General features: G+C 49.4%; 1 protein-coding gene across 5 annotated transcripts; it reads left to right on the forward strand.

Annotated features, from left to right (window-relative positions):
* Positions 1–1,701: 1,701 nt before the first annotated feature.
* Positions 1,702–23,741, forward strand: LOC309396143 (cytosolic purine 5'-nucleotidase-like). Of its 5 annotated transcripts, XM_081960990.1 has the most exons (19): positions 3,211–3,233; positions 5,330–5,523; positions 7,060–7,133; positions 9,260–9,377; positions 9,497–9,592; positions 10,800–10,891; positions 12,174–12,231; positions 12,445–12,538; positions 13,535–13,588; positions 13,713–13,796; positions 14,632–14,673; positions 15,637–15,747; positions 17,300–17,366; positions 19,134–19,304; positions 19,573–19,624; positions 20,798–20,858; positions 21,815–21,991; positions 22,181–22,258; positions 22,801–23,741. In XM_081960990.1, the coding sequence occupies exons 2-19, from the start codon at positions 5,357–5,359 to the stop codon at positions 22,807–22,809; spliced, it is 1,605 nt and encodes a 534-aa protein (XP_081817116.1). In that variant the 5' UTR covers positions 3,211–3,233; positions 5,330–5,356; the 3' UTR covers positions 22,810–23,741. The 5 variants fall into 5 exon arrangements, with proteins under 5 accessions (XP_081817119.1, XP_081817120.1, XP_081817117.1 ...); XM_081960993.1 differs by lacking the exons at positions 3,211–3,233; positions 5,330–5,523 and adding an exon at positions 1,702–1,868; XM_081960994.1 differs by lacking the exons at positions 3,211–3,233; positions 5,330–5,523 and adding an exon at positions 1,702–1,868 and having other exon boundaries at positions 15,640–15,747.

The raw sequence follows: 23,741 nt of genomic DNA on the forward strand, positions 1-23,741 counted from the left end.
TGGATTCCATTCTATCCCCTACAAGGAGCGTCTCTGCATTTGTGGAGCGTCAGAGGTAGAAGAGCTGGCTCACATCCTATTGGATGGTTGCTTGTATAAGGGGGTGAGAGGCAGGTTCCTTGGTCCATATACCAAACGAATCCCCCATTGGGATCCCCATATGTGCAGCCAGAACCAGAAAATAACATTTAACCCAGCATAGTCCTTATACAAAATGGTTCGGTTGAGATCTGCATAGGTGGGACTGATTGGGGTATATTGCAGGAATGACACCGAAATACAATTTTATCCATATATTAAACTATTGTATTCTATTTCAATTTCATTTTAGTCTATCTTTTATTCCAATTCTATTTTAAATCTTATTTTGTGCCAATTCCATTTTAAATTGTATTTTATCAAATTCCATGTTATATTGCTTTTATGAAATTTTAGTAATTATTGGTTTCTGGAACTTTGCGTTTTAATATGGCTGAAGGGCTAATAATCAATAAAGAATCAATTTCAATGACTAGTGGGAAAATGTAGTTAACTGAAAGTTTATTTTCACTATTGCATATCTTAAATAGTAAAATACTATATAGAACATATTTATTATAAAGGATTTTTTATGCTTCCATTAAATAAAATACTTTTGAATATTTATACATTCTAAATATTATAAGGTTAGGATGCACACTTTTGCTGTGGCCTTTTCCATGTTGGGTGGAGGGCGTAGTCCCAGCTGCTCCAGAGACTTTTTATTTTGCTGGGAAACGGGGGCTCAGGTGAGGGACCTGGTTTCTGGCTTTCTTAAGTCCACCAGAAATAAGTGGGTTTGATTATGTGCCATCACGTCATTACTGACTCTTGGGGACCACAAAGATAGATTTTCTCCAGGTTGAACCGTCACTAACCTGGTCCTTGAGGTCTCACAATGATGCACCCATTGCCACCGTCATGAGTCCATCTCCTTCCTGCTGGTTCTCCTCCAGTTTGTGTTTGTGCTTTTCTGCAGTCCTAACTACCTGTTAATTAACAGCCTTCCAGCCGCATGACCACGGAGACGTCTTCAGACAACGCTGGCTCTTTGGCTTTCAAACAGAGATGAGCACCGCCCCCTAGAGTCGGGAACGACCAGCACCTACGTGCGAGGGGAGCCTTTACCTTTGCCTACCCGTGGGAGTCTATACTTCTCCTGCTTTTGGTTGCTGACCGGTCTGAGGGCCAGATTCAGGCGGCCTTTCCCCTCTTCTTTCTGCAGTTCTTTTCTGTCTCTTCATTTGGCTCCGTTTAGGGCGACCTTGGAGGGGCAAAAGGCACCCAGACAAGCTGCCCCCGAGGGAAATCAAGGCCGTCCTCTGCGGGCCAGGCGGGGGGAGCGGACCCCGTCCTTCTTGGGGAGGAGAAGCCGGAGGGCCTTGCTCGGCAACTCCAGACCTCCCACCCACCCCCGTGCCCCCGCTACAAGCGCTCCGCTCGCCCGGCGCCTTTGGCGGCTGATGCCAGGACGGCCGGCGGGGGCTCCCCTGCTTCATGCCTCCGCTGCCTTCGGGCTTCTTTCCCGCCTGTCTCGGCCTCCCTCGGCCCTGACCACTGCGGAGGAGCCGCCGTCGAGCCGCGGCCGGGGCGCGGGGCGTCGGGGCGGCGACTGGCGGGGAGCCTGGGCAGGCGGGCCGGGGAGGGGCGGCCGGGCGGGCTGGGCAGGGCCGCCAGCGAGCGAGCCTCTCCCGGGGCCAGCGAGGACGCAGCGGGCAGCCGCAGCCCAGGCTTCTCCTCCGGGCCGCCGAGATGGGCAGCGTCCTCCGCCAGGTCCCCGCCGACGCCGAGCCGCCCTTCCCGGCCGCCCCCGAGCCCCGCGGGCCCGTCAAGCGGGACTACCACCGCCGGTAAGGGCAAGCGGGGCGCCGTCGGGGAGGAGGAGGAGGAGGCGGCCGTCCTTGCGCCCTCCTGCCCCGCCGAGCGGGAGCGCCTCTCCCTCGGAAGCCGCCCAGCCGCCTTTCCCCGCCGGCCAGGGGAGCCGGGGGTCCCGCGGGGGGTCCCGGCCGGAGGAGGCAGGACGGGCCGTCGAAGCGGCCAAGCGCCGCCGGGGAGGCAGGGAGGGACGGAGGCTCCGGCCGCGGAGGGCGAGCGGGCGGCTTCCCATGCCCATTTCTCGGCCGCCTTTGCTTCCGAAGCCCGCAGCGCCAGGCTGGGGGCCTGGAGGGGCTCGGTGGGAAAGCCGCTTGTGGGCGCCCTTCCTCGGCAGCTGCGACCTCCGAGCCCGCCTGGCATCCTGGCATTGCCCGGTTGGGCCCTGGGGGCAGTGGCAGAGGAAGGCTCCCTGGTGCCACAAGCACTGACCGATCTTGGTGCCTCCAAAGTACAAATCTCCATTGGGCTTTCTTCCTTTGTGGTGCCCCTTTGGGCCGGGTGCCCTAAGCACCTGCTTAGTCTGCTTAAGGCAGGGGTGTCCACACTCGTAGACTTCAACTCCCAGAATTCCCAGCTAGCCATGCTGGGCATCCCAGGTCTGCCCGAGGAACATGGGCCGGAAGACGCCACAGAAGGAGAAGCCTCTGCAGGGCTGCCTGTCCCGTCCCCCCCACCTCCGAGCCAAGGAGCCCGAAGGAGAGGGGGGCCTGCCAGCCACTGCTTATTCATTTGCCCTGACCCTCTGAATATGGAGAGTCCACTGTGGGCAATTCTTAGGGAATCTTTCCTTAGTCAGCCATAAATAAGGTGGTGAATTCATTATGGGATGTAGTAGGTGCTCCATCCCTGTTTAGGAAGAGGCTGGGCAGCCGTTTGTCTGAGATGGGATAGGGTCTCCTGCTTAAGCAGGGGGGTTAGACTAGAAGACCTCTAAGGTCCCTTCCGACCCTGTGTGTGAATAAGCATGGGAATAAGGTCTGCTTCTGTTCCGTGCAAGTAACTCCATTCTTACATCTTGGCTCTATGTGTGTTGTTGGTCGTAACTCTGGGTCTCCTTTTTGTCTCCTCTTGTTGAATGTTCCGGAGATGGAAGGGCTTTCACTTCATCCATTGTCGTTGTTAGTTCGTGTCCTGGACCAGTTGCGGTTCTAGCCTTGTGGAGAGGAACCAATTGGAATGATGGATCCTGTTGCTTGGGGATTTCCCGGGATTTCTGATAAGGAGTACTGTCGGGTAGAAAGCCAGGTGCCTCTCACTGGGGGTGGCACTTGTTTACCGAGGGAGATGAAGCCCCAGCAACAACACCTGGAGCAGCTTTGGAAGAAGTCTCAAAATCAGAGGTCGGCAACCTGCAGCTCTGGAGCCGCATGTGGGTCTTTTATCCCTCTGCTGTGGCTCCCTGTTGCCAGTCAGCTCCACAATTAATAGGGCTTTTGTTTAGGACAGGCAGAGGAAAAAAGGATGCCGTGCTAGGAGGAGACTCTATGGTGGGGGAACCGGACTTCCGGTCGGCTCCAGAATTGAATGGGGGGCTTCTGGTTAGGGCCTTGGTAGGTCTTTGAGTGTTTAAAGTTGCTGACAGCTAATGTGGCTGACCATGATTCCGTGGCCATGTTTGGGTCTGCACCATGTCCATGGTGGGTGGGGTGAGCGGTGAATTATGCCTACTTCTCCCTTATTGCAGGGGTCTCCAACCTTGGGAACTTTAAAACTTCTGGACTTCAACTCCCAGAATTCCTCAGCCAGCTTTGGAGACCCCCCTGCCTATGGTATTGGACAAATGCCATTTAGCAGTCTTAAACAGGATGGTGAACTCCTTCGTGGGACTGAATTAGCTGGATCATTTCCTATGGAGATAAGATAGCATTGTTCCCTCTCCTGGAGGGCCTACGTTGTGACATGTTGGGTGGGGGAAAATAAGACCCCCTTCCTGGTCTTCTTAGACCTCTGGACAACTTTTGGTATCATTGTCCCAAAGGTGCTTTTTCAGGAGGCAACTGGACTTTCTTGGTTTTCCTTTTGAAGAAGTTTCACTCATGGATGAGAAGCGAAACGTCTTCAAAAGGAAAACCAAGAAAGTCCAGTTGCCTCCTGAAAAAGCACCTTTGGGACAACCAGAACCTGGAGGACGGAGAATCTCTACAGACTTTTGGTATTGAATGATCATTTTGGGGCTGACTGTGAGGGTTGGCGTCGTTGGTGTTATTTTACAATGGAGGAATCAGTTTGAACTGCTCATTCCATACTTGGGCAGTTCCACTGAGTGTTGGTGGGAGAAGAGAGATTGTCCTGGAGGCCCCTTACTTGTGGGTTACCATAGGGATCGGTCCTATGTGTATATGGGAGATGCCATCCAATGGTTCTTGTTACGGCATCATCCGTGTGCGGCTATTACTCGATTGTACATCATCAGTGGCTGTAAGGAAGATGCTGTGGTCATCCTTCAGCAGTTCTTAGAGATTGTCAGGGTCCGGATGGAATTGGACTGCGGATGATTCCTGGCAAGCTGCCATGGATAGATCAGGCTCCTTTGCTGCTGTGCTACACATCAGGAAGTAGGTTCACAATTTGGGTGTTTCTGATTCATGCTTTTTGTTGGCTCAGCAGGTGGGAACTTACAGCCATCAAAGCCTATGCTCATTTTGGCTGGTGGGCCAGTTGCAGCCTCACCTGGGGAAGGAATTCAGGTCCTTACAGCCATCAAGTTCAACTACTGTAATTCTTGGGGGCTGTTTGTAAAGAGTACCATATTTTCTGTGAACTATAAGATGCACCAGAGTATAAGACTTTTTTGTGAAAAAGCGGCATTTGCAGAGGGTTTGGGAGGCCTGCAAAGTGCTCCTGGGAGCTGGTGGGGGCAAAATGCCATACGTGGGGGGTTGGGGAGGCCAAAAACGTGCCTCTTTTTCACAAAAACGGGGCATGCAGAGGGTGTGGGAAGACCTATAGAGTGCTCTTGGGGGCTGGGGAGGGCAAAAACAGCCCCGTTTTTTGTGAAAAGGGCCCCCCTTTTCACTCGTTTTTGCCCTCCCCAGCCCCCAGGGCACTTTGCAGGCCTCCCAAACCCTCTGTGTGTCCATTTTTGCAAAAAACAGGATGCACAGGGTGGGGTTTTGGGAGGCCAAAAATGCTGTATTCAGTGTATAAGACGCACCCAGATTTTCACCCTCTTTTGGGAGGGGGGAAAGGTGTGTCTTATACTCCAAAAAATACGGTATTTGAAAACCACCATTGATCCAAAATGCAGTAGCCCACATCTTTATGGGCTTCTGTGTACACGGGAGCAAGAATACCATGGGGATGGGCTACTTAAGAAGTGGGTGGCTTTGATAAAACAAGGGTGGCATTCAAGCTCAAGAATGAACAGGAGACTTTCCATGACTTCTATGGCAGGAGGGTGTTACTCTCTCTGCTGTTGAACTCTTACCACATTTAGTGGCCATGTGGAAAAGAAAACGAGAAAATGAAGATAGTGGCGAGGAATGGGAAAATGGAATGTCCTACAACTGTGTCTGAACGTACCTTTAGCTGGGGAAACATTTCAGCGCAATTACAGGTTCCACGAGGAAATGCAAGAAGAGTGGATTCTGGAAGGAGCACTGAAGACGTGGATGTTAGCATCTACCAACGGTTTGTTTGTTCGTTCTGAAAGTCCACTCTGGCTCTCCTCTCCTACTGCTCCACATACACCCCCCTCTTTGTGGCATTGTTTTCTTTGTAAATCAGACCTTGACCCATGGCTCTCTCCCCTATAGAGGAGGGTTGGGGGTGGGAGTAGCAACCTGGGAGAGCAAAGGAAGGGCTGATGGGCAGCTCGCAACTGTTGACAAATTGCACGAAGCCACGTCCTGTTCCAAAGGATTGCAGAGCATGATGAAATACTCTGACGCACAGGCTGAAGTCAAGGACCTCCCAGTTCCCTTCGGCAGGTGAATGGACTTGGCTAGAAGAGGTCAGGCATTCACCAGCAGAGGAAGCTGTCGCTGTCCCAATTGCGGCCAGTAACGGTCCTCCGAGCAGTTGGAACATCTCAGTTAGGAAATCTCTTCAGGGAGCCAGACGGGCCCTCCTGCTGCAACCCCTGGAGACTGAGCAGGCTCAGTGAGCAGATGGAATCCAAAGTGACCCTTAGCAGGCTGGAGAATAATGGCTCCAGGAAATGTTCTGGCAGGGCCGTACTGATGAACGATTGGCTGCGGAGGCATCCGGAGCAAGATTAGGGGTTGCTGAGGCCATGCCATGGCAAGCAGCCAGTTCCTCTGGCTTGGCCAGAGACAGTTCATTCGAGGCAGCTTTTGTCTTCTGCCATGGTGGTGCAGTTGGCCGAGCTCTCTAGCTGGCAGTCCAGGCCCTTGGAAGGAAGCCTCCCCCACCCCAGACTTGAGAGAAAAGCAGCCGGTGGGTTGTGCAAGAAAAACCATGGCAACCACTTCTGAAAGCCTCCATACAAATCTCTGGTAGCCACCAAAGAACTTCCTGCTAATGGCTTGGGCAGTCCGGAGGCGCTCTTGGAGATGGTTTCCGTTGTCTTCCAGGTTGCTTCTGCCTTTGGAGTGGCTGCTAGTTCCCACAACTTCTGAAAGCAACTTCTTCCCATGAGTTGATTGTTCTGTCAGAAAATGTCTCTTTATTTCCAGGTTGAATCTTTCCTTGGTCAGTTTCCATCCATTATTCCTTCTCTGGTTTTCTTGTGCCTTGGAGAATAGCTTGAGAGATTCTCTCTCTCTCCCTCTCTCCCTCTCTCCCTCCCTCCCTCCCTCCCTCCCTTTCTCTCCCCTCCCTTTTTCTCTCTCCCCTCCCCTCCATCCCTCCCTTCCTCCCCCCTCCTCCCCCCTGTCTCACCCCAGGAAGAGAGATTTCCAGAACATACAGGAGAACTAAATTGTTCCTTTCAAAAAAAGGAGATCTAGATCTAAGTTTGGGCAAATATACCATATATGAAACCTCAGTCTGACCGGAGGAAGGCTGGCATTAAGCCATTTCTGAATATTTGTGTTGCCCATTTCAGTTGAAAAGTTCAGCTGGACTTCTTTCTAAGTTTGCTTGATTTTCCCAAGCCAACTCTCAGGCCAATGGAGGTGGTCATTCGAAAGAGTTGGGAGACTCTGGTTATAGCAAGGCCAGTCCTTGGGCATCTCATCACTGGCTGTCCCGTCTCCTTCCCAGGATCTTCGTGAATCGGAGCCTGGCGCTGGAGAAGATCAAATGCTTTGGTTTAGATATGGACTATACCCTGGCAGGTAAGAGGACACGGAGGCTGGACCTCTGGAGTGCAAGGGGTTGCAGAGGGATGGGAGGGGAATAATCAGCTGCACATTTTCATGTATTTCATGCTTTTCTGCTGAGAAGGTGCCCAACACACCCTTGTGGCCTTTATGTCTTAGTCCTGTGATGGCGAAACTATACCACGCGTGCCACAGTGGCACGCAGAGCTTGCTCTCTGGGAACATGTGCCGTCACCAGCTGCTCTTCTGATTTCCGGTATACATCTGTGCGGCAAGTAGTTGGTCTTTGCAGGCGCCAGAGCACCGGAAAACAGCCCCAAAAACAGCCAATGCACAGGCCGTTTGGGGGCCTTTTCAGGCTGTTTTCTGGGCTAATTTATGGGCACTTTCAGACCGTTTAGGGGTCAATTTTCAGGCTGTTTTCGGGGCAAAACCCTGAAAAACAGACTGAAAACGGCCAAAAACCAGGCATGTGGGCACCAGCTCGGGCGCATGGACGCACATTCTGGTTTGGACGCTCGGTGCCGAAAAAGTTCTCCATCTCGGCCTTAGTCCATTATTAAATGAGGTGCCTCTCTCCTGATGTGACCCATTGGGGGCTGGTGTGTTTCTGGGATGGGGACAGGAGGCCTAGGCTGAAGCTCACTCAGGGTCCATCCCCTCCCCTCCAGTCTTTGGGAGGGAGCAGATACATTTGGGACTTTGAGTGTGGCCCTCAAACTCTGGGGAGGAGGAGTTGCTCATTCACAAAATAAGTGACAGGGAGAACTACAGGCTGAAATATTGCCTGCCCCCCTCCAGCAAGTGGGTCCCTTCTGTCCTTTGCCTCCCCCTTGCCCCCCCCATCCAGAATCCCCCGTCTCCTCCCTCTTGGTCAGTCCTGGCTGCCTTAGCCTACAATGGATAACGATGGCATTACTCTGTCCATTACTTTTAGTGAGAATTACAATGTATTTATGTGATAGGAAAATCCTTCCAGGAAACCTATAAGGATGGATACAGGATCCTAACTACAGGAGAGGAAAGTCAGGCTAAGAAAATCCAGCCACGGGGGCTAAAGGGTTTTTTTTAATTCCAGAAATTGCCGGGGACTTTTTGGCAGCTTTTATGTGATTCCAGCCAAGCTCTACAAGGTTGCTATGATGCTATTCTGCATTACGTCCGTTTTGCAAAGAGATGTCAACGTTTGTGCTCTTTTGAGCCCCATTTTTTAATTTTTTAAAAATAGTTTTTATTGAATATTTTCAAATTTAAAAAATGCCACAAGTAAAAAGAAAAAAGAAAAGAAAAAGGGAAAAAAACAAGAAAAAATACAAAGACAAAAACAAACACATAAAAACACAAACAACATGATACTGTAATGTGATTTTACAGCTACCTGTATCAGCATGTATATTCTGCTTTGGTAGTTTACTCTTCGATTGTTGCCTTCTTGTAGATTTTAACAATTCTATTACTAATGTAATAATTATATAGTAATAGAATAGTATGGTACATATAATCAGATTTTACATACATACATACATACATTTTTCTTTGTTTTATAATCAATAGTTTTTAAAACTTTTATTTCTCACTTTGGCTTCTATTCTCTAGCCACTTGTACAGTCTACTCCAAATTTTATAATAGTCCGACTCTTTCGTTTAACTCCATAGTCATCCTGTCCATTTCAGCACATTTGAATACCTTCCTAATTACTATTTCGGCTGGGGTGGGTGGGTACTTTTTTGTTTCCAGTTGTGTGCAAAGGCAATCCTAGCAGCAGTTGGTATGTGTAATGTTATACATCGATATTTCTTGTCCATCTCTGGGTCTGGTATACCTAATTAACATAGATCTGGTTTCAATTCTATCCTATGTTCGGTGATTCCTTCCTGCCAATCGGTAATTTTAAGCCAATATTTCCTGGCCTGGGGGCATGCCCACCACATGTGATAGAACGTTCCAGATTTATGTCTACATCTCCAACATTTCGGGAGATAGGTTTTAATTTTTGAGATGACCAATGCAAGCAAAGCACCAAGAGCACAAAGCTGACTTGGAAACTGCTAGTCTCTCCACCTTGTCTACGTTTCCTTTGGGCTTTGTGACACAAAGGTGAGCCAGGAATGGGAAGGGACTCTGCTCTTTTCTGCTACAGTGTACACATCCCCAGACTACGAGGAGCTGACCTTTGAGCTGCTGCTGGAGCGACTGGTGTCCATTGGCTATCCACCCGAAGTTCTGGAATACAAGTACGACCCTGCCTTCCCTACCAGGTAACAAAACACCTGGTTATTTAACCCTCCCAAATCCAACTGCTGTTGGAGGCTTTGATGCTGGATTTGAATTGTGGGGAGGGGGCCAACCCAGCTGATCTTGTCTTTCCATTCTTCAGGGGGCTGATCTTTGATGCCCGGTACGGGAACTTGCTGAAGGTGGACTCCCATGGCAATCTGTTGGCCTGTGCGCATGGCTTCCATTTCCTCAAGGGGTAGGGGTCTCCTCTTTGCACTTCTGACTGCAGAGACCCAGCCTGGAGCTCAAGAGCAAAGGCCCAGGGTCCCTGCTAATGAGCCGGGTGTACCAAAGATGCAGCCTGGATTTGGGGCAGTCACCTCCACTGTCAGGTCCCGAAGGGTTAACAAAAACAGCCAAACACAGAGATGGTTTGAAAGGGTTTTATCTTCTTCCTACGGCAGGAACGGACCAGCAAAGCACTGAGGCAATGACTACATGGTCAGAGCTGCCACCCTGAGCTTCCCACCCCCTTTTATAGCTACGTTGGTAATTAAGATAAGCCGCACACCACACGTCCGCACACCCATCACCTTGTGACCCAGAGCAAAAACCACCCAGCAATTAATTATGGATTGTTAGCAGGAGCTTTGTAATTTCTTCAGCTAGACAGTGTGGAGGAGGGAAAGTGAGTCTTGGCAGCTGGCCCAGTTTCCTCCCTGAATGGCAGCTCCAGGCCTCTGAGCTGGCTGGAGCTGACATGCAGCCCCCTACCACAGAGACAGCATCTGGGGAGCTACGAATTACAGTTCGTTAGGAGTTGAAGGACCCCTTTCACCTGGTTTTGTGGGATCTCTGCTGTGGGATCTCGCTACCAGGTGGGGTGCCCTACAGTCCTTGCTATGAACCCAAGATGCCTCTGATGGGATAACCTTTCCATAAAATAAGGTATTGTAACTGTCCCCTGTGCCACCTGGATTCTAGCATATCTTGCACTATATAGTGCCGTTCCCCATCTATAGTAACCGGGGCTGGTGGCCGTAGAGGGTCTCCGCTGATATAAGAGGCCTGAACTGATCCGAGCTGGCTGCAGTGGGAGACTGGATGTGTTTTCCCCAGTAGAGGGGGGAGACTTAGCTGCACGGTGACTGGGTTAATAACTCGCACGATTGGGAAAGGCCCAATGAATTTGGACCCGAGTTTCTTACATGGCAATGACAGCCTGAGCTATTTAGTGGAGAGGTATACCCTCTGGCCTACGTGGAAAGGTCCCTGCGCCCTCCGCCTTTTATCGGCACTCAAGAGAGCTGGTCACAAGGGGGGGCTGAGAAGAGATTTTCTGGATCCTTTTAGCTGCCCTTCAGCAGACCCGGCAGCTTGGGACCGGTCTGAGTCAGGTGGGCCTTTGCTACAAGATGCCTTCCCATCTCACCGATGACTTTTCCTTCTTTTTCTACTTTTAGGAGTGAAATCTGGAATTACTACCCAAACAAATTCATCCAGAGAGACGACACAAAACGTTTCCACATTCTGAACACTTTGTTTAATTTGACAGGTATTTGCAAAGGGAGAGCTGGGAAGAGGGAGGGAGGGAGGGTCAGCCTCAGGCCAGGGCACTGCCCGTCCCAAAGCGGGGCTTAAACCGGCTGCTCCTGTTAGTGGCTGTGGGAGTGGGATGCAAACAAACCACCCGCCAGGTTTCCACCCTTTCCAAAAGCTGCTAAAAGCTTTCCGGCTTTGCAGACTGGCGAGAGGGGGAGGGGAGGGAGGGAGGGGGGGGGAAAGGCTCCAGGCGAGTGGCAGGAGTGCACACATGCAGCTCCACTTGCGTTGAGCGGTGGGCACTTGCGTGCATGTGTGAAGCGCCATTTGTGTGAGTGGCAGCTCATACATACACACATTTCACAAATATACATTTCTCATAGATATTATTAGCGTTATACATTATCCTTTAACACTTATAATTCCATTCTTCCCCTAAATATGTAATAATATATTTGAGATTGTTTTCCTGCCATCACATCCATCCATCTTATATTACAACAATCCTACTTCTTCCCTCTGTCTTTCTCCTACCCTCCCTTCTTCTCTACTTTCTTCTTTCCTCCTCTTTTCTTCTCCCCTACTCCTCCCCTCTTCCTTCCCTTCCTACCCTCTCTCCTACTCTACTACCCCTCCCTCTCCTTTACCCTTTCCTCTTTCTCTCTCCTTTCCTCTCTGCTAAAGCATTTTGTACTTACAGTGGTAGCTAGGTACTTGTCTGTGGGAGACACACAATTTTTTCTCATAAGGAATAGTGTAGTGACTCACAAGGCAATTGACACTGACAAGATCTAGCTTGTGCGTTGAGTACTAAACAAACTATGAGTATCGGGACAAAAAAAGTTTGGCATGAAAATGCACTGAGTATCAAATTTGATGTGTTTCACAGCAGTTGAGTACCAAGTTGCCTCTATATTTTAAACCATTTCCCCATGACTTACTTTGGCTAAGCTTATAATAACTTCCTTAGCTGAGCCAGTTTAAGATCCGGCAGCTGCATTTGCGCAACACGTGACCTTTGTGTTAACATGGGTTAGAGTTTCTTGTGGTTTAGCATGTGGCACCAATCCAGGTGAGGCTTCCAAGAGGAAATGGAGTCCTTTGAGGAACAAGGGAAGAGTACAATCTTTCTATTCATGGTGTGGCGCAAATGATTCCCCAAGTGTGGAACCTTTGTGGGCAAATATTGACCACTTCTGGTTTAAGTTGAGCTGTGGGAGCTGAGTGAATTTCCCAGGCAGCCCCAGCCCCTGAAGTGAGGGGGCCTTTGCTCAGCCTTTTCTCCCTCCCCACAGAAACGTACCTCTTGGCCTGCCTTGTGGACTTCTTCACCAGTTTCTCCAGATACACAAAGTAAGCCTGATGGCTCAAGCCCTTGGGCGGTCCGGCGCGGCCTGGCCTCACCTGGGTGGAGGGTGCTGCATGGGGCTTTAGAGCCTTCTGGGATCCTTGGTGTGCCAAGGGGCAGAGGCCGGGAGCTCTGTGCCAGTTTGCCAGTTTGCTCCTGGTCTCTCCCTGCTGTGAGGAATTCCGGCTGATCTCACCTTCTTGTTCTTTCCCTCTCAGCTGTGAGACCGGCTACAGGCAGGGCAACCTCTTCATGTCCTTCCGCAGCATCTTCCAGGATGTCCGAGAAGCCATGGATTATGTTCACCTTTCAGTAAGCAGAAGAGAGGGGGGGGGAAGAGGAGAAGGTGACTAGGCAAGGGCATGGTTGGGGAAATGCTCTTCGGGTAGACTGAGATATTTCCTTGCATGATTTATTACAGGGAGTCACACTTAAGAGCCAGCCGTTGGTCTAGTGGCTGAGATGTTGGATCAGGGTGGGGAAACCTGGGTGTCAGGCCTGCAGCCATCTTTTCTTTTGGATCTTAGGCCTGTCACACTTTCTGCTATTCGATTATGCATTTTCTATTGTGGAAACATGGGAGGGGGGAGTGAGATGCTATGTAGCCATAACAGCATTCTTTCTAGAAAGCCAAGGTCATCCTTTGTCTTTGCACCTGACCGGAACTGGGTTGGTGGAAGCTGCCAGCATGGCAGTGGGAGATTGGACCATGGGATGGACTTGTGGGTGTGGGGGGGGGGCAAGACCTTGAACTTTCAAAGAAAAGCGGGAAGCTTTCAGATTCGGGTTTTCCCAGACGTTCCAACATGGCTCCCTTCATAAATTGGAACTTTGAGGAATTCTTTGCCTCGGACTCTGATTTAATTTAGAATGCTAGTTGGAAACCTGACACCGAGTTCTAGTTCTGCCGTGGGCATAATGCTAACTAGGTGACTTTGAGCCAGTCCAAAGGAGGCAATGCAGACCCCTTTAAAAATGAGGCCAAAAAAGGGGGCAGAGAGTTCCAGGAGTCACAAGAGACTCAAAGCCTCTGAAACCAAATCTCACCATCTAGTCACATCTTATATTGGCAGTTTCGAGGCAGCTGAGAAATAGCTTCAAAATCCATTGATAAAATCACATTAACTGAATACGAATCTTGGATCTGAGGGAAGAGCCGGAACGCTGGGTCTGCCTCGGTTCCCTCGGCCACTTTCCAGCTGCCCTGGGCTGCCCACCAGAACCGGCATCAGGAGCTGCCCTGGCCAAAGTGCCACAGCTGCTCATCCTGGCCCTGAACTCCCCTGCCGTCCTCCGTTGCTCTCCTAGGGCTGCCTCAAGGAGAAGATGCTGAAGAACCTGGAGAAGTATGTGGTGAAAGATGTGAGTGAGGAAGCCTTGGCAGAGAGCGCCCATTTTCAGCCCCTGAAACCCCACCCTGGTCGGGTTCCTCTTGGAGTCCCTCAGGCCGCTGATCTGCGTCTTGCTTCCGTCTCCTTTCCGACAGCCCCGTATTCCTCTCCTGCTGAGCCGCATGAAGGACGCAGGGAAAATGTTTCTTGCCACCAACAGCGACTACAACTACACAGATGTAAGTCAGACCTTCCGAGAGTAGGGAAGCAGGAGCTGCTTTCCTCCGTGCTCGGTGGCAGTGCCAGACTGACCTTTTTTTTAAAAAAGAGTTTTATTGCAATTTTCCTTTCCCCCATCATACATATTTTATGGACAGAGTACTGGGTCACGTTTTATCCATCTCATTTATAATCATAATTTAGTATATTCTGATTTCCCACTTCAATTAATATTCCTCTCTTTTATATAATCTTTTCTTCCCCCCCATTAATTCATTTAAGCTTACGTATCATTGCTAAACACCTAATCTTTATAAATTAATCATTTTTAACCATAATTTTACTATGCCAACTTCAATCGTATTATTGTCTTTACATATTTATCTTTTCTCATTTAATTCTATACATAGTTAATATCACTATATGCCCTATATTTCATCTTTTTAAAAAAACAATTTTTACATAAGTTTACCTTATTTCTTCTTCACAAAAAAAAAATAATTCTCGTGAATTCCCCTTTGCCAATCGCTAATGTTTTAAAATTCCCAACCTTGTTCAAATTACATTCAAAATTAGTAATATTATCAAATTATTTACTTTCACATTTCCATCTACTGGTCTAACTCTTTATATGTCTATACTAGTATTTACCCAAGCTGACCATTTGGCTGGCTGGCCTTGCAGGTGCTCAGGGGCACGGATGGTTTGGTGGGAGGAGGCCAGTGGCAGGGAGACGCATGGAAGAGACCCTGATGGCTTCCCATCCTTGTCTTCTGCCTGACGAGGCCCTTGAACCTGGGCGGGATTTTCACGGCAGAAGAGAGTAGCACTTGGCTTATTATTATCTCTTTCCAGGCGATCATGAGATACTTACTTGACTTCAGTGAAGGGAACACGGTAAGTCAACCTGTGAGATGTTCCAGGCCCAGGTGGCCATTAGCAGCAGCAGCAGCAGCACCTGGATGGGACAATTCAGGTGGATTGCTGCCTGCAGCAAGGTAGCTGGGCTGGGAAGAGGCCCTCCTGCCAAACAGTAGGGTTAGGGTTAGGGTTGGCGCTGCCCTTCCTTGTTTGGCTCCATGGGAAACAGCTGCTATTATTAAGTCCCACGTGCTTTAGTGATTTAAATTGTCAGAGAGCTTCCAATGAAAGTCCTCCAAGTCCTGGTTGTCCCAAAGGTGCTTTTTCAGGAGGCAACTGGACTTTCTTGGTTTTCCTTTTGAAGATGTTTCGCTTCTCATCCATGAGTGAAACTTCTTCAAAAGGAAAACCAAGAAAGTCCAGTTGCCTCCTGAAAAAGCACCTTTGGGACAATGATACTAAAAGTTGTCCAGAGGTCTAAGAAGACCAGGAGGGAGTCTGACTGGATGGTGGGGAATGGAAGGATCTATACTCCTTGCAGACAGATGGTCGTTTGCATCCTTTTTAGAGAGTCGTTGAGGCCACTTGGGGCTTTACCTGTGTCCTTGGGGTCACCTGAGTGGTGCAAATGGTTCCTGTAGTCTGCAATTTTTCTGGAAATCTGTTCATACTCTGTTCATAATCCCTCCATTCCCCACCATTCAGCTAGAGCTGAAGAAGCTTCTTCGATGAGAAGCGAAATGTCTTCAAATAAAAAAACAAGAAAGTCCAGTTGCCTCTTGAAAAAAGCACCTTTGGGACTTCCAATGTAAGGTAGCACTTATTAAAGTCCGTATAACAGGGTCTGTAACTGAAGAGGGAGAGAGGGGGAGGGAGGGAGGGAGGGAGGGAGGGAGGGACGGATGGATGGATGCAGTCATGGTGACTTGTTGTGATTAGTACGAAACCTTCAGGACTTTCCAGATTGCCAAGTAGCCTAACATGTTCCCTTTCTAACAGCAGGTCAAATCCCAGCATCGACCGTGGCGCTCGTACTTTGATCTGATTGTTGTCGACACTCGCAAGCCCCTCTTTTTTGCTGAAGGAACTGTGCTGCGGCAAGTCAACACAGTATGTGCCTGCCAGGGCCAAAAACAAGGGAGGTTGGCGGGGAAGATCTAGGATGAACTTCAAGGAAACAGGGAAGGATTCAAAGTCATCCTGCTCTTCTCAAGTCTGTGATATAATATTTATTGGTCAGGTGGATAGATAGATAGAGATAGAGATCAATATATATAGATATAGATAGATAGATGTAGATAGATTAGATTAGATGGATGGATGGATGGACGGATGGATGGGTGGATAGAGAACGAGATCAACAGAGATATAGATAGATACAGTAGATAGAGAGAGATAGAGATGGATAGATAGATAGATAGATAGAGATCAGTAGATAGAGGTATAGATAGATACTATATATATATATATATATATATATATATATATATATATATATATATATATATATATATATATATATATATATATATAGCTATCTATCTATCTATCTATCTATCTATCTATCTATCTATCTATCTATCTATCTATCTATCTATCTATGCTGGTCTTGTTGTATTTGGGTTGAGATTGTCTTGGCAACGTTTCAGCGAGGTCTCACTCGCCATCTTCAGGCTGGGTTTGGGGCTTAAAGCGTGGTCAGAGCTGCCGTCTTTCTATAAATCTTGGTGGGATGTGTGTGGAGTGCTGGCTTTGTTTCAGTAAGTGGAATGATTGGTTGTGTGGTTGTATCACGATTGGTAGATTGGTGCTGATTGATGCTGGCTGTGTGTCTATTGTTGTTTCGTGTTGTAACGGCCTGGTTGGTGGGTGGGGCTCGTTTGTTGACTAGGACTGGTTTCCAGATGTCTGGTAGGTGGGAGATATCGGCATGTTTATTCATGTTGTGGGGGCGTTTCTCTATTTCGATGGCTTCCATAATTATTCTCTTGTTGAAGTGTTCAGTTTTGGCGATTAACCTGGTTCCTTCAAAATTAATTTCATGTCCTGTAGCTTTAAGGTGCTGGAAAAGGGAGGAATATTTTTCTTTTTTTCTTACTGCGTTCGTGTGTGTTCTGCGATGCGTGCATTTGTTCTCCTGTTCGTTTGTCCTATGTATGTTGCAGGGTAGATTTTGCATGGTATTTCGTAGACTCCTTGGTTTTCTAGCTGGATTTTGTCTTTGGGGTTTCTTAAGATGTTGGCTATTTTTTGGTCAGTGTTGAAGGCTGTCTTGATATTGTGTTTGTGGAGAATTTTGCTGATTTTATCTGTGGTGCCTTTGAAGATGGTGAGTGAGACTTCGCTGAAACGTTGCCAAGACAATCTCAATCCTACACGGGAAAAGACCCAAATACAACAAGACCAGCATACCTACACCCGTGGAAATCTACGAAAACCATAGAAAGAAACCAGACTGCAGATGTCAGGTTGCTGAGGGGAAATTGGGACCTCTTTAAAAGGAAACACATGAGCAAGGATGATGACTAGAAGGCGCTGGAGGGAAGGAGTCCCCTCCTGGGGGTCGAGCTTCCCAGCCTGTCCACAGAGCTATGGGTCCGAGGGATGGTCTGTGTGCTGAGTTGGGTTGCTGTAAGTGAAGCCTTTGTGCCTTTGTGTTCAGGACACGGGGAAGCTGCGAATTGGGACCTACACAGGAGCCCATCAGCACTGCGCTGTCTACTCTGGAGGTAAATTCGCCTGGGTAGCCCTCAGCCTTTCCGATGGCCATTCCCCTTACGTACCTGGGGAAGAAGGACCTTGGGCTTCTCATTGCAGGTGGGTGGGAGAATACAGTAAATAAGGCCTCCCTTGCACAGCAGAGTAAAATGCTGTTCTCTGATAACGTCACCATGAAGTGGAAAAGATGTGGAGACTCTGGAAAGAGTGCAGAGAAGAGCAACAAAGAGGACTAGGGGACTGGAGGATAAAACATGCAAAGAACGGTTGCAGCAACTAGTTTGATGAAAAGAAGGACCAGGGGAGACATGATAGAAGTCTTCCAATATCTCAGAGGTTGCCACAAAGAAGAGGGAGTCCAGCTATTCTCCAAGGCACCTGAAGACAGGACAAGAAGCAATGGGTGGAAACTAATCAAGGAGAGAAGCAACTTAGAACTAAGGAGAAATTTCCTGACAGTTAAAACAATTAATCTGTGGAACAACTTGCCTCCAGAAGTTGTCAATGCTCCAACACTGAAAGTTTTTAAGAAGATGTTGGATAACCATTTGTCTGGAATGGTGTAGGGTTTCCTGCCTAGATAGGGGGTTGGACTAGAAGACCTCCAAGGTCCCTTCCAACTCTGTTATTCTATTCTATTCTAACTATGCCAGGTTTAAAAAGTGCCTAATACATTTCCAGTTTTGCCTTCATAACAAAGCAGAGAGGTGGGCAGAAACAGGTGGGGGATGGCACAGCCAGTGTCTGGCAGCAGGAGACCCTGGAGCCTCCTTCTCTCAGACTCTGAAACTCCGGGGAGCTGTTACTCTCTGGGATTGGACAGCAGGTAGTAAAGGGGCCATTCTTCTTTTCTCCATCCCCGTGGCAAAACACAATTCTCCAGCCTGCATGGGTCTGGAGGACTGGCAGCCAAGTAACTGTTCTTGGCTTTGATCCCCCGTGAGAACCCGTTTCCATTCCTTCTGCTGTTGGGTGGGTCATGGCTTGGGGGCAGACCCCTTGCCGATAGGAGAGGCCCCTTGGAATGAATGGCTGCAGAAATGGAAAAGGCCCTCCTTGGAAATGAGGAGCAAGGGCCAGAGGCGGCCTCCGAAGACTTGAGTCTGTCCTTCCTGCTCCTAAATGCTACAATTGAGCCGGGACTTTCTGTTGTTAAGTGAGACATTTGTTAAGTGAACTTTGCCCATTTTTACCACCTTTCTTGAATCACCGCAGGTGATAAGTTGGCAACCCCGTTGTTAAGTGAATCTGGCTTCCCCATTAGACTTTGCTTGTTGGAAGGTCGCAAAATATTGTGAATCCAACCCCCCTGTGGCTGTTGCAGCTGAAACTGTGATGTAAACCGAAGAAAACTGTATCATAAAAAATACTTAAGCAAGAAGAAGGTTGCAAAAAAGGCCGTAAGTATGAACCAGGAGCCAAGCATCTGAATTTTGATCAGGTGCTCACGGGGATGCTACAAAGGTTGTAAGTGTGAAAAATGGCCGTAAGTCACTTTTCTCAGTGCCGTTGCAACTTTGAATGGTCACTAAGTGAAGTGTTGTAAGTCGAGGACTGACCTGAAGATTGAAGATGCAGAAGGGCAAATGCAGGTCAGTGCTGGAGTGAATCTCCCCCAATAGGTGAATACTAATGGCCCACAGTAGTGCGTTGCTTGAAGGCGAAAATTGAAAATCAATCTACATAATACGGAATTATGTATGGAATTGTGGCTAATAGGTTAAAAAAAACCCCATTGTTTAGATACGTGAGAATGAAACACGCTCCCCTGATTCTAGGCTCCTCAGACATGATATGTGACCTCTTGGGCGTGAAGGGCAAGGAGATCCTTTACATTGGAGATCACATCTTTGGGGATATTCTCAAATCCAAGAAGAGGCAAGGATGGCGCACATTCCTGGTGGTCCCAGAAATGGCGAAGGAGCTGCAAGTGTGGACGGAGAAGAGTGGTGAGGTTCCCTCCACCTGTGGGGAGGGAGGTGGTCCCAGGGGTCTCCTACGATCTTGGGGAGGTCCTCTTCCTGGGACGTGTGGCTCGGTCGTCTTCCAACCTTTCAGTCGTGGTCCGATCTCTCCCTGGCTAGAACCTGCACCCGTTTCAGAGGCCTTTCAGTTGACCGCCTCAAAGAGCCACACTGCCCTCAGATCTCAGGAGCTGCTCTGGCCTGTTTCCCCGTCCCTTTTGGGCCATCAGCTAAAGCCATCTTCTCTTTACAGAACTCTTCGACGAATTGCAGCGCCTGGATGCCCTCTTGGCTGAACTGTACCAGTGAGTACGATCTTTGTTGACCCGTTAGCCTTTTGCCAAGATGGCAGGGGGATATTTTTCACAGCCACATCCATGTGGCCAGACCTAACTCGGCTGCCTTCCACAACCTTGGCCTGAACCCCTTCAGGAGTGAGGATGGCCGCCGGTGCTGCCCTTAACAGTTTTAATACAGACTCGTTTAAAGGAAGGGATTGGTGGGTTGCCTGGCTGTGTTTTTGCTCCACTCAAAATCACCCTGCGGCCTGGAAAAACAGTCAACTCTGCTTTATATGTGGGTGGATTTAGAGAATAGAACAGAATAAGAGAGTTGGAAGGGATCTTGGAGGTCTCCTAGTCCAACCCGCTGCTCGGACCCTAGACCAGTGATGGTGAACCTTTTTGGCACCAAGTGCCCAAACCGGAACGCTCGGGCATGTATGTACATATGTGAGCGCCAGAGTACCGGAAACCCAAAGGCAAGCTGGCCAGAGCACACATGCCTATTTTTGGCTGGTTTTGGCTATTTTGTTTGTCCGTTTTCTGGCCGATTCTCAGGCTGTTTTTCGGCCATTTTTCAAGCCACTTTCTGGCCCAAAAATGGCCTGAAAAGAGCCTGGTTTGGGGGCATTTTTGGCTGTTTTCTGGAGCTCCTGTGCCTGCAAAGACCAGCTGGCTAGCGTGCAAAAATGGCCCCCCAAAATGGTCTGAAAATGGCCCAAAAATGGACTGGTTTTCGGCTGTTATTTGGCCGTTTTCTGGTGCTCCAGCACCCACAAAGACCCACTGGCCGGAAACCAGGAGAGCAGCTGGCAACGTTGCATGTGTCCACAGAGAGGGCTCTGTGTGCCACCTCTGACACGCATGGCACAGGTTCGCCATCATCGTTCTGCCCAAATGGCTGCCCAGTCTCTCCTGAAAAAATCCTCCAGTGATGACGCCCCCACAGCTTCTGGAGGCAAGCTGTTCCACTGGTTAAGGGCTCATGTTGTTAGGAAGTTTCTCCTTAATCCAAGGTTGCACCCGGTGCGACTTTTCTACCGTCTGCCGACTCTACGAGGGATGGAGAAGCGGCCCTAGTGGTCAGCAGGAAGCTTGGGAGTGGGGTGCCTGAAGGCGGGGCTGAGGGGGCTCTTGCTCCCCCTTTGGGTGGGCCTCCACCTGGCTTCTGGGCTCAGGCTTCCTTGTCTTTTCCAGGCACTTGGACAGTGGAAGCAGTGAATGCCCAGACATCAGCTCCATCAAGAAGCAGATCCAGGTCTCTTCCCTCCCCCCTCTCCCCCATGTTCTTTGGGGTCTCAGTCCCACGTGGCAGGTCTTGGAGCCAAGTCCAGATCATTCCCCCGTCTTCATGGAGCATTGGGAGGTGCCCTGCCCCCCCCCCGGGAAAGAACGGGAGAAAGTTCCCAAAGAAAGGTGGAGCAAACTACTGAGCAGCCTCAAGGGGGGACTGGCTGAGGAGGGGGAGGAGCTGGTGGGGGATTGGGCATGAGGGGAGCATCCTCCCCCCCCTGCAGCTGCACACCAGGGAAGAGAGGGGCCTGGTCAGCCCCCTCCCTGCAGATCCCCCCTCATCAATGGCCACTACCCGTGGCATCTATTACAAAAGAAGGGCTGGGATTCTGGAGGGAAGTTCATCTCTACTTTCTTGGCATGGGAATCTAGAATGAAAGGCCGGGAAGAGCCGGACAGCTGGACTTTCAGTGGGGGTCTCGGCTCATGTTGTTCTGGTGACCCACCAAAGTTATAGAGGTCATAGAATAGAATTGGAAGGGACCTCGGAGGTCTTCTAGTCCAACCCCCTGCACAAGCAGCAACCCTATGATGGTTAACCTTTCCAATGCCAAGTGCCCCAAACTCAAAAATGCAACACGAGCCCCCCTGCGCATGTGCCCCCCCCCGCGCCCAGTCTTGGCTTCCAGGTTGGTGCAGGAAGCCTTTCAGGCCCAAAATGGGGCATGGGGTGTGTGCGCATTCACACAACCCCCCAAGATGCAGTGTGAGCATCCCCTGCGCACGCGCGGCAGAGACCGGAAGACCAGCTGGCTGGGAGGCATGCGTGCATGCATGCGCGATGGAGCTGGGCTGGGGTGAGGGCTCTGCATGCCATCGTTTCCCCATCAGAGCCCTCTAGTATTCAGACAAATGGCTGCCCCGCCTGGTTATAACTGTCTCCCGAAATGCAACTCCTAGAGGGCAGCTTTTCTCTTTCAGAAAGTTACCCACGAGATGGACATGTGTTACGGGAAAATGGGGAGCCTCTTCCACTGTGGCTCCCGCCAGACCCTCTTTGCCAATCAGCTGATGCGCTATGCAGACCTCTATGCCGCCTCCTTTGTGAACTTCCTCTACTATCCTTTCAGCTACGTCTTCCGGGCACCGGCGGCTCTGGTAGGTGGGCAAAACCAAGAGGTGGGGGGAGGAAATGAGGGCGCAGGGGTTGTGTGAACTGACCTGGGGAACAGCCTTTCCCTCCAGCAGCTCCCTGGCAGGAGGGGCTTCGGCTGCTTCCGTTGGGAGCAGAACGGGAGTGCCTGAAGGTGGATCTTCGCTGTCTCATTTCCATCTGTTCCCTCTCAGATGCCGCACGAGTCAACCGTGGAGCATGTAAAAATGGAGACCGCCGAGACGGACATCATGCACCAGCTCAGGCAGCAGGTGAATAGACCCAGGCCCATCTCATGTGGCCTTTCTTCCCTGCTTCTTCTGTGGCTGAATCGGCAGCTCCTGGTTTTGCCTTTCCTTCATTTCGTGAAGATGACTTTGCACCCATCGCGATTGGAAAAGGTCCCCGTGCTTCTCCTGCCCGTGGCAGGAACAGGTGGTGAGAAGGAGCAGGTCCAACCTCCTACCCACAGAGTTGCCCCTGACCTACTCAGGGCTCCACCTCGGGGCTCAGGGGGAAAATTATGCGTAAAGTTGGCATAAGAGATACTTTTGGGGCAAAATATAATGCAAATGGCATCGTCATGTACGGAGACCTGGTCCCAATGGCCGTCACTAAAGGAGTCCAGGGATCGTTGAGTGTTTGTTGCAATGGGGCTTTAATACCCAGGTCAGCCACAGGGAGCGCTGTGTCCTCTACCTGAAATGACATTTCCTACCTACCACTAGGGGCACTCTCTCATTTGCTAGGAGTTCTTAAGAAATCTCCAGAAAACTCTGGTAACTACATTGCTTACTTTCACTTTCACTTCTAGATGGATTGAGTTGTACTTGGAGTCAAGATAAATTGCAGCGATACCATGAAGATCATTTCACGTGCAACACATTCTGAACCTTTGAGCTCCCAAAAAACAGTTGATGAATGAAGCTTCCACAATTTAATTCTCTCTTCTTCCGAAGATGTATATTTTCTTCTTAAAGGCTTAGGAAAGATTAGAGACCCCCCCACCCCCAATGGCAAATGCTTTTTCCAGGCAAAATCAGCCACATTCTCCACCTCTCCAGTTAGAACTTTCCCTTCAATGGGGAGGAATTCTTGGTTGCATCTGGTTACCAGGATCCTCTGGATGAGAAGGGAAAGGGCACAATTCAAATCCCTAGAGGATGGCAGCACAGACCACCGGAGAAAGAATGGACTGTGTTAAAGTAGAATAAAATATGGATTAAAATATAAGAATGAAGACGTGGCATAAATGGGACAGTTTGAAGCTTGCTTAAAGGGACAGGGAAATGTCACCAGCTTTCAACCACAACATGTTCCAGCAAATGTCCCTATGTCAAAAGTCCAAAACCACAAGGTTCAATTAAAGTTCGTTAATGGCACGTAGTCCATACCTGTAACAAAAGGAGAAGTAAGACCCCCATCTCCTTATAAGGCTTTTTCCCCAAGGTAATCAATAAGAAATGAGTAAAGTGTTTCCGTGTTACACCGTCTTTGAGAATGTATAAGAATGTGTGCTTCGATGATGAAGTTCGTTCAGAACTTGCAATGCTAGCCATGGGCTAACGTTTCTGAACCTGGCTGCCAAATAAACTCTTCCTGTATCCTGAGAAGTCTAAGTCTGTCATTTTCTGCAACAGTGTCTTCAACTGTACTGGTTCCATCACGCGGGTTGAATCCGCAACTCTGCACTTCCAGAAGCTTGGGTCTATCACCCATCACCCCTGCCAAAATAAATACGTTTGTGTGACCTCA

The sequence above is a fragment of the Natrix helvetica genome (genome assembly GCF_964273705.1).
Source record: "Natrix helvetica genome assembly, chromosome: 8".
NCBI classification, from domain to species: Eukaryota; Metazoa; Chordata; class Lepidosauria; order Squamata; family Natricidae; genus Natrix; species Natrix helvetica.

Coding starts and splice junctions, on each gene's coding strand:
- LOC309396143 (XM_081960990.1), top strand. CDS start 5,357: ATGAAGATAGTGGCGAGGAATGGGAAAATGGAATGTCCTACAACTGTG. Junction 9,378..9,496: donor GACCCTGCCTTCCCTACCAG/GTAACAAAACAC, acceptor TCCATTCTTCAG/GGGGCTGATCTTTGATGCCC. Junction 12,539..13,534: donor TGGATTATGTTCACCTTTCA/GTAAGCAGAAGA, acceptor TTGCTCTCCTAG/GGCTGCCTCAAGGAGAAGAT.